Raw genomic sequence first — 9443 nt, 5'->3', positions numbered from 1 at the left:
CCACGACGGAAGAGAGTTATAAGACACGAGTTTGACAGGGGCTCTCGCTCTCTCTTTTGGTCGAGTGCGAGATTCTCAACTTCAGAAGGATTCGGGAGGTAATCACAAACGCCATCCAGCATGGGCTGTATTGACTTATCCGCGAGAGCGGATCCCATAAAGACAGGTGTAAATTTCAGGGCGATTGTGGAACGTCGAATTGCAGTCTTGATCTGCTCTTGAGTGGGTTCTTTCTCCTCGAGGAAAAGCTCAGCAATTTCATCATCCACATCGGCGAGCGTTTCGATAAGCATTCTCCTCCGCTCTTCTGCGATGGCCTTGACTTTCTCTGGAATTTCATCCCTTTCCACTACAATTTCACCTTTGGAACCCTCATTGTAGATAGCCTTCATCCGAATCAAATCCACAACGCCCTCAAATTCATCCTCAGCGCCAATTGGTACTTGAACAGCGGCAGCCGCAATCTTCAGCTTCTGGTTAATTTGCTCAATGGCCTTGAAAGGATTTGCACCCATTCTGTCCATCTTATTGATGAAAGAAATTCGCGGAACATTGTAGCGTCTCATCTGTCGGTCGACGGTCATAGTCTGTGATTGAACACCGGACACGGCACAGGCAATCAAGACTGCGCCATCCAGAACACGCAGGGCTCTCTCAACTTCGATGGTGAAATCGATGTGTCCAGGCGTATCAATTAAATTGATGTGGTATTTTTCTTCTTTTCCATTTTCTCGCTTGACCCAGTCGCAAAAGGTAGCCGCTGATTGAATCGTGATACCTTTCTCACGCTCCAGGTCCATGGAGTCCATCTTAGCACCAACGGAATCCCGTCCGCGGACTTCGTGGATAGCTGCGATACGGCCGGTATAGTAAAGGATTCGCTCTGTCGAAGTGGTTTTACCACTGTCGATATGTGCCTAGATGGACAAATAAAAATCAGAACCTTATTCGTAAAGCGGAAGGCGTACAGCAAAATGGTTCGCGGAAAGTCCCGTACCGCAATTCCAATGTTTCTGACTTTAGATAACCGATTCATTTCTGCTTCATCCATATTTTCAATGATCGCAGATTGAGTGAGTGTAGTTGGGTCCGCTGCAGCATGTTCCAACCTAGAGCAACACCAAAGCATTAAATTTTCAAACTCATGCACATTTCTCTTTTGCGTTCCGGATAAGCTGCTAGAATGAGATTTATCTTACACAGAAGCCGCGGCAGAGGAATATCGGACCTGCTGCCATCGTCCTATCACCGGGGCGCTACGGGGAATAGTAGCGAAGCTTCGGAGAGGAGCAGTGGTAATGAATCGTCGATAGACGCCGCATTGGAGTTTAGTTGAAACTCCAGAAGGCCTAGTAAGAGAGCGGACTTGAGCCCTAAAAAGAGAATGAGCCCTCATTTTGACAATGGCCTTGACAGTCGGGTTGGGAGACACCACCAAGCGTCCAGAAACTTTTTTTTGGCCGGAGTTTTAAACTTGTGCTGACTAAGTATTAGTTAACTAGTTAGTTAACTAGTTAGTTAGTTAGTTAACTACCTAGGGAACCCTCTTGCGACAGTAGCCAACGAGTTACCTCTCCCGACAATCCAATCCTCGGGTAATGATATCTGATTACCATAAATAAAATAAAAAGGGTCTTAAAATTGATATACCATACAATCTTTGAAAGATATGAGAAGAAGATTCAGTATAAAAGAGGAGATATGCAGGAGGAATGTCATTCATTGTCCAAGCCATCAGGATAAAGTATTCGTATTCAAGTTCATATGAAACTAGAGAAGCTTCGAAACAAGCTTGATTCCCACAGCCTGTAGACGGATGCTAGCTGAGGCTCTTAAAAAGCACCTGTTCTCAAGACGACAGATATGATAGGGAGGCAAATGGAGTAAGAGCATGTCTGGCAAAGGGTGTTTTGGGAGGTATATTGAAATACATATATTCCGAAGAAACTTTGATAATACATGAAAAAAAAAAAAAAAAAAAAAAAAATTCAATAAAAAACTCCACGGGGCAGCCAGGTCTAATATAATTTTCCGGTCCCAAACGGCTAAATGAAAAGTCAATGAGAAAAACAGGGGGTAAAATCTTGTAGCCAGCGGGTTAATGGAAAAGAGCCTCCCTCCCACAACCAAGAGACCCGTAATCGACTCGAATACTCGGCCTCAACAAGCCATTGAATCTTCGCGGCAGGAAATACCTCACATAGACGATTATTTCCCCTGCCGTTGTTTATGCTTAGGATTCTTAGAACTGCGGTGCAACAATTAGTCTCTAGATATGCTTCACCAAAACGAAGCCGTATCGACATCAAAGAAAGTAAGAAAAAATAAACCTACCAAATGATATAAACCCGATTCTTTCTCCTCACCGGCTTACACCCGTCACACAACCTTTTCACAGACGATCTCGTCTTCATGCCCCGAAACTGCCCTCCAAAAAGCGCCCCTAGGCCATTCGCAATGCTACCGACCAGATCAACACCCTTTACCGCGTTCCTCGACACAGCGCCTGCGGGTTTGGCAAGAAGCCCAGCACGGCTCCATGGCATCTGGTCAAATGTTGGCGAGAGTCGACTACTACCAGATATGGACCTGAGGGAGCGGTAAAATAGAGCGCGGCATATTTGGCGGGGAAATGTGGATGGGGCCTTTCGGAAGGAGGAAAGATGGGAGAATGAGGAATAGGTTAAGGAGAGGAGGGAGCGGAATCGAGTCATTATTTTATTGATTTGTATACATGTACTGGAGTGTGTTGAACGATTCCCCGTCCGACAATTTCCGGCTGGTCCTCTTGGGTTGATTGTGCTTGCGAAATTGGGTCGAGTCGAGGGCGGCTTCTAGCTTCGTTCGGGTGAGGTGCGTTTGTTTGGGGATGTGAGAAACGGAGGTTTTAAATACTCTGTGTTTCTCGTTGAAGTGCTCAGGCATCAGATTTCGAGAAATGGTTGGGAGATTATCCGGGGTTTCATTTTTCCGCAAGGTTTTCCACCACCACAAAATTTGAAATTGTTCCCATAATATTGAAGATGGAATCCGGCAGCCCTTTACACTCCGCCGCTAGGTTAGAGAGACGTATTTATTGTCTCCAACAAAATCTGAGAGAGTAAGTTGATACTTTACAGCCTACAGGACACACACCATCTTGAGATCTCCATTCTCATCCGACATCCCCTAGCTTTCCTACAAGTTTTTTTGTGATTTATATAAAGAATTTACGTGTTTGAGATGTGGGAAACGATGGACAATTAATTGCAAAATCAACTTTATCAGCAGCAAAACCGAGGATCCAGATGGAGGAGGGTGAGGCTGCCCTGGAGAGTTGGGACACACTAGCGATTCAAATTAACTACTGCATTTGTATGCTAGAGGGTATCGGCAATTGTATCAGGCAGCGTATGAGGTACTTTGCCTATTCCAGAGAGGATAGTATTTCTTGTTGGTTAGATTAGAATATATTATATTAGAGGCGGATTAGAGTGGGCACTTGCGCTTTCGGCCAATTCGAATCCTTCGTATCAAAGAAATAACTTTACTTGTGAACCTGCCAGACAGCGACTGAGTAGAGAGTCCATCCAAGGTGGAGAATTTCAATCATTGTAGCCAAATCATTTTTGCATATGGTGTCCACATCAGCCGCGATCGATGTGCAAGATGGACTGACTGACCGAAGTCTGCAAGCTTGAGTTGATCTTCGACAACCAGGACATTGCGAAGTGCGATTTCGTCTAGGGAGCACGAATCCACGTCTTTGTAAGAGATAACAATATCCAATCAATTTTGATAACAAACCTTTAGAAACCCGTTGCCTACCTCTACCCGAAATCCTTTTACCCGAATTTTAGAGAAGAAATAATACAGCTGATTTAGCCCATGCAACGACTGCAGTAACCGTCTTCTTCCAAGACATTGTTGTATGAAATATAAGGAAGCTTTCAGTTATACGTTCCAAGATAGACTGAAAGATCCTGTTACAACTCAGGTACGAAGAGACAATATCAGTATTCAACGAAGCAACTAAACATGGAGAAGGAAAGGGAGAGAGATGGTGAGAAAACGAGACACGTTCTAAACACATAATATTTGCCACGGATCCTGCCTGGGCTGTGGAGTCACCTTCTACCCACTTTTAATCACAATATGATGAACACACCCCAGAAGATTAAATCTTGGATAAATTCGGGGTGGGGGCGATAATTATTGAACTTGAACGTGTAAATTTTTGAGATGTCATAAGATGGTTGTATGGACCATCACTAGTAGAAAATGAAGCAGAGTTTGTGTACGTCTGGGCCGTTGTCGGCATCAAAGCAGCACCCGGTTTATAAGCCTAAGCTATAAGGATCCCAGTCATGATCGAGGCCATACCCTTGGGGCCTAGAATATCCTCAAGATTGAGCCAAGAATATACCAGCTCGTCCGACTTGCCCTTATCATAAGCAACATCATCTTGGATTGGCTTTTTGTTCTTGCAGAACACTCTCAGCTCTTTACATGCCACATCTCCGTTCTTCTTCAAGTATTCCCGCATCACGTCACCAGCGCTCGTGACAATCCGACTCCCTAACCCAATATTGCCAGATGTAAGTCCCATTGCACGTGCACTTTGGGCCGAGCCTTGAGCAACGTGGTGGATGAGAATGACGATGTTTGAGATGAAAGACTCATCAGGCATGTACGCCGACGTGAAATATTGAACAAATTTGTGGTGCTCCTTGTCTCGTATCAGTCTGAGTAACTCGACGGAGCGTTTGTGCATGCCGAAGTAGTTGTACATCAAGATAGGCTCCTCTTCGAATAGCTTACTCTTGAGGAAGGCGAGAAGCTGCAGCGTGTCGATGTTGTGGGTATTAGACCACTTTCGGGCAATGATGAGTTCAGGGTTGGCTCTCTGGAGCTCCTTGCTGGATGACTCAAGCTTCGATATCTGCGAAAGCTCATCCAAGATCCTGTCAACGTTTAAAATCCCAGCATTTTCATCGGGATTACCGGCGTACTGGGCGAAAAATAAGTTTGCGACGTAAGTGGTGGGCTTGAGAACGCGGGGATTCTTGCCGTTAGGCTTATGGAATCTTTTGTTCCGGGAATCGCGGGCAAAATTGGTAGTAGATGAGATGCCTGAAGCCAACTCTAGCCTGTTTAGTGATTCACTGGCGTTCTTTGGTCGCGAACCGATGAAAATATGAGACTCGCCATGGATCTTGATAAAAGCATCCATGTCAGGCCATTTTAGATCTTTGTGCGTCGGAGAATTTATGACGAGATTGTGCAAGAAGGCCAGTTGTTGGACGTCGTACCATTGGGTGACGAGCTGCTGGCCAATAAACTGCATTCGACTATTGAGGTTGAACAGGATCAGGCCGCACAGGATGGAGTGCTGCGAGAAGAGCGCATGTTTTTCGGGTGGGGAGCCAACTCTGTCGAGTTCAGACCGAGCTCGAAGATCTTGGAACAGATCTCGTATGATCCATGACTTCACAGTTAACCCTATATTTTCAATCTCCTCATCCCGCACTTTTGGCCAAAATTTGGGCTGAGGATGTGTTTTTGACAATTGCAAGTAGTCATCAATAGTCTTCTGGATGCGAAGTCCAGACATTCGGAGGTCTTCGAATGCGCTCAAGGGGAATTTATACACACACCCGCGAATTACTAACTACACCCCCGCTAAAATTTATTGGGAATAGTTCCGTATGACCCGTACCATATGTGTGTATACTGTAAATTCCCGATATGATGAACATCGAGGAAGATCTGGGAGGCGAAGCAAATCCACAGCGTAACCTTTTTGGTCTTAGAGAACTCGGTAAGGCCTCGAGTTATCGCGTCCTCAGTAGGCATCCGGATTTTGAATGTATCGAATAGGCAAAACTCTGGCAAAATCGAAAGAAGGATGATTTTGTCTTCGTTGAATTTCTGACCTAGAGATAGTCGCTCTCTGTCCGCTTTCGGATTGTAGGTGCCGAAGTAGCCTTTTTTGAAGACTGGCTGATAATCGGCATGGAGAACATTTGCGAAGGACTCAAGCAGGACCTTAGTTGGCACATAGCACCAGTCGGCTACATCAGCCATGTTCTTGTTGTATGGTAAGCCAATCTCAGTGGATGGAGTCGAGGAAATTCCGCGGGTCAAAACAGCGATGTTATAAGCAATATTCTGAATATTATCCCGTCTTCCCGTAAGGGAAGTGCGCCAGTCAGCCTCCACCTCTTGCACAAGATCTCGGGCAAGTTGCAAAGCACTGTCAGTCACGACAGCGGCATTCATAAGATCGATTTTCTTATCTCGATACTCCGACCAGGTCATGGAAATGAATGTTCGCATATTGTTCAAGTCCTGAAGTAAGCAGAAGGTCTTGAAGAACAATGGACCAAAATATGAGTCTACTGCCTCATTGTCGTCCTCTTCAGCAACCGTCACATTAACGATCTTCTTCGATTCTGCGGGAGTCGATTGAGTTTGTGCAGCAGTATCCTGGGGTTCCTCCACGGTAAGAACAGCAAATTTGTTTAGAAATCTGTCAGCATCGGCGTCGTCACTTTGAGCCTCAGAAGTCGGCGGTGGCTGCTGAGCATCGCACTTCGACGGCTGGTTGCCACGGCCTTTTCCATCAATGATACATCTGGTACCAAACCCAGGCGAGCTTTTGCCATTGATGAGAGGACAGTCTTTGTCTTGTTACTCATGCTGTAAAGTGGAATTTGCAGTATCTTATCTCACAAATCTATGCAAGGTGGTATTCAAAGTCTTTTGACACTTAAAATCCCAGGAAATATCAAACAAACCCTTCTGTCATTTGCAACAACGCACCTGAGTCTTATCCCAGCAGTATCATTTGATCATATAACCAAAGAGAAGAGCTACAGACTTAATGTACTCTTACATTAGATTACTATTAATTAATTATCTTTAACATGTCTGAACTCAATCAATAGCTCCTCAGAGATTGATAAGACATTCACTACAGAGACCTTATCAGGAAAACTTAGTCTGTCTCTCTATTTCATATTGTGTCCCTCATTGATTTCAGCTGTATTCTACTCTGGCAGTTTGGCTCTCAGTGAGAGAGCTTATTATTCATTAGAACGAATCCCATCACTTAGATCAGTCACTAGAGGAGAGCTTCAAGATTGCCAAACATTTCAATGCAGTTCTTCGGATGAATGAGGCAGATACATGAATAGAGCACTTGAAGGCGTCCACTTTCTGACCACGAACCGAGCAGCCTAGTTCGACGTGGAGACCTGCGCCAAACCGCAACGGCCAGGGAGCCGAAAGTCGTACGCGAAATGTGTATTTGCTTTTGAATAACAGGAAGGTAAATCTTTAAAAAGTTTAGTTAATTCCCCGTATGTACATGAACCATTGACTCTATTTATCTACAATGCCTCGGTAAGATGACGCTGAATACGTAAGGCATCGGAATTCCACAAAGTCGCAAATCTTCGAACGCCTTTACACCCTTTTGTATGGAAATAGAGCAAAACGACAGCATACAGTAAAAAGCGTTGCAAGCAAAGAATAACAAAGAGAAATCCGGGAGCTGCAGGTCAAGAACTAAAGCTGCAAAAAGACTTAAGAATGGCTATCAAAGACAGACGAAACACTTACAAATGATCCATCACTCTCGTAGAAACATCTCGTAAACGGGCGAATCTGTGCACTCAGTGACTGGGTATCCTAAATCGTGCAAGAAACCCTCGAGCTCAGCCTTCTCTGTGACTGGGCACTGAATCCCAGCAAGGACCTTGGCCACATCACTTCCATAATTGCGATAGTGGAATAATGAGATATTTTGATGGGGTCTGAGAGTTGTGAGGAATTTTGCCAAGGCTCCAGGGCGTTCGGGGAATTCAAACATGAAGAGTCTTTCATCCTCGACGTTATTCCGTCCACCAGCAAGATACCGGATATGTGTCTTTGCGAGCTCATCGTCACTTAGATCATACGCTCTCATCCCATTCTTTAGTAACTGATTTACTATAACGCTCAAATCTTCTGTCCCGGTCGAAGTGGCCAATGATATGCCCATGAGCACCACAGCATATTCACTGCCAGAGAAGCGATAGCTGAACTCCGTGACATCATGCGGAGTCAAGATCTCGAGCAGCTTCGCGAATGAGCCTGGGCGCTCGGGAATGGTGACACTCAGCAGCGCCTCCTTCCGCTCACCTAACGTAGCACGTTCAGCTACAAAACGTAATCTGTCGAAGTTCATATTCGCTCCAGATGTCACGGCCACAAGCTCTCGGTTCGGATTCGGCGATGGATTCATCGCGACGTATTTCTTCAGACCGGCAAGTGAGAGAGCGCCAGCCGGCTCCACCACTGACCTCGTGTCTTCAAAGATGTCTTTGATGGCTGCGCATGCCTCATCGGTCGAAACCTGAATGATATCATCTACCACCTCTCTGCATAACCGAAAGGTTTCTTCGCCAACGGCCCGCACGGCCGCGCCGTCTGCAAATAATCCGACTTCATTCAAAGTAACCCTCTCACCGTTCGCTAGAGACTCTGCCATTGCGTTCGCATCGTGCGTTTCTACCCCAATGAGTTTGACATGTGGTGCAATTCGCTTGATGTAAACTCCGATACCAGCGATTAAGCCTCCTCCACCTACACAGCAAAACACAGCTTCGAGATTCTGTATGTTGGATTGTCGCAGCAGCTCCATTCCGCAGGTGCCTTGCCCAGCAATCACATACGGGTCATCAAAAGGGGGGATGTTCGTAAGATCATGTAGTTTGGAAAGTCTGGCAGCTTCCTGCTTTGCTGCATCGAAATCACGACCATGCAGTACAACTGTCCCACCTAATCTTGCGACATTTCGGTGCTTGATGGCAGGGGTACCTGAGGGCATCACGATGGTAGCGGGGATTTTCAATGTCCGTGCAGAGTACGCAACACCCTGGGCATGGTTTCCTAGGTCGTCAAAGTGAGTAGGGAAGACATGGAAACAGCACACGAAAACGGGGGCTGTGCGACGCAGACCTACCTGCAGAGCATGCGATAACACCCTTCCACATTCTTTCCGGGCTCAAATGGGCCATCTTGTTGTAGGCGCCTCGAAGCTTAAAACTAAAGACGGGAAGTAGATCCTCCCTTTTCAAAAATACTTTGCACTCCAAACGGTTGCTCATGTTTACAGCGTGAGTTAGAGGTGTTTCTTTGACAACATCGTAGACGCGGGAGGTAAGAATCAACCGCAAGTACTAGAGGTAGACAATAAATGTTAAAGAGGGATAGTTCATCCAATACACTGGGGACGTGGAGCTTACGTCTGGATATCCATTTGGAAGTAGGAAAGCCTCTGGGATTTCCCAGTCCGGAGGCAGGCCCTGCCTCTCATTAGGCGGGGAAGGATATGCGGAGTATTCAGTCATCGCAAGAGAGCTCAGTCTGGGCGTGCGTGGCGAGCCACTGCCATTTGTCAAAGGTGTTTCTGCCAT

At 45.9% G+C, this 9443-nt stretch overlaps 3 protein-coding genes across 3 annotated transcripts; all 3 read right to left on the bottom strand.

Moving 5' to 3' along the window:
* Positions 1 to 102: 102 nt before the first annotated feature.
* Positions 103 to 1396, bottom strand: HCAG_06255 (elongation factor G; the record flags this gene model as incomplete). Its single annotated transcript, XM_001538600.1, has 4 exons — positions 103 to 125; positions 194 to 917; positions 998 to 1109; positions 1200 to 1396. The coding sequence occupies 4 exons, from the start codon at positions 1394 to 1396 to the stop codon at positions 103 to 105; spliced, it is 1056 nt and encodes a 351-aa protein (XP_001538650.1).
* A 2928-nt stretch (positions 1397 to 4324) lies between these two features.
* HCAG_06254 (conserved hypothetical protein) lies at positions 4325 to 6790 on the bottom strand (the record flags this gene model as incomplete). Its single annotated transcript, XM_001538599.1, has 3 exons — positions 4325 to 5612; positions 5699 to 6637; positions 6780 to 6790. The coding sequence occupies 3 exons, from the start codon at positions 6788 to 6790 to the stop codon at positions 4325 to 4327; spliced, it is 2238 nt and encodes a 745-aa protein (XP_001538649.1).
* Positions 6791 to 7615: 825 nt separating this feature from the next.
* Positions 7616 to 9443, bottom strand: HCAG_06253 (threonine dehydratase, mitochondrial precursor; the record flags this gene model as incomplete). Its single annotated transcript, XM_001538598.1, has 3 exons — positions 7616 to 8985; positions 9125 to 9206; positions 9273 to 9443. 3 exons carry the CDS (start codon positions 9441 to 9443, stop codon positions 7616 to 7618), a joined length of 1623 nt encoding a protein of 540 aa, XP_001538648.1.

The sequence above is a fragment of the Histoplasma capsulatum genome, genomic scaffold (assembly GCF_000149585.1).
Source record: "Histoplasma capsulatum NAm1 scaffold_7 genomic scaffold, whole genome shotgun sequence".
Classification (NCBI taxonomy): domain Eukaryota; kingdom Fungi; phylum Ascomycota; class Eurotiomycetes; order Onygenales; family Ajellomycetaceae; genus Histoplasma; species Histoplasma mississippiense.
This window is presented reverse-complemented; position numbering and strand designations above follow the sequence as displayed.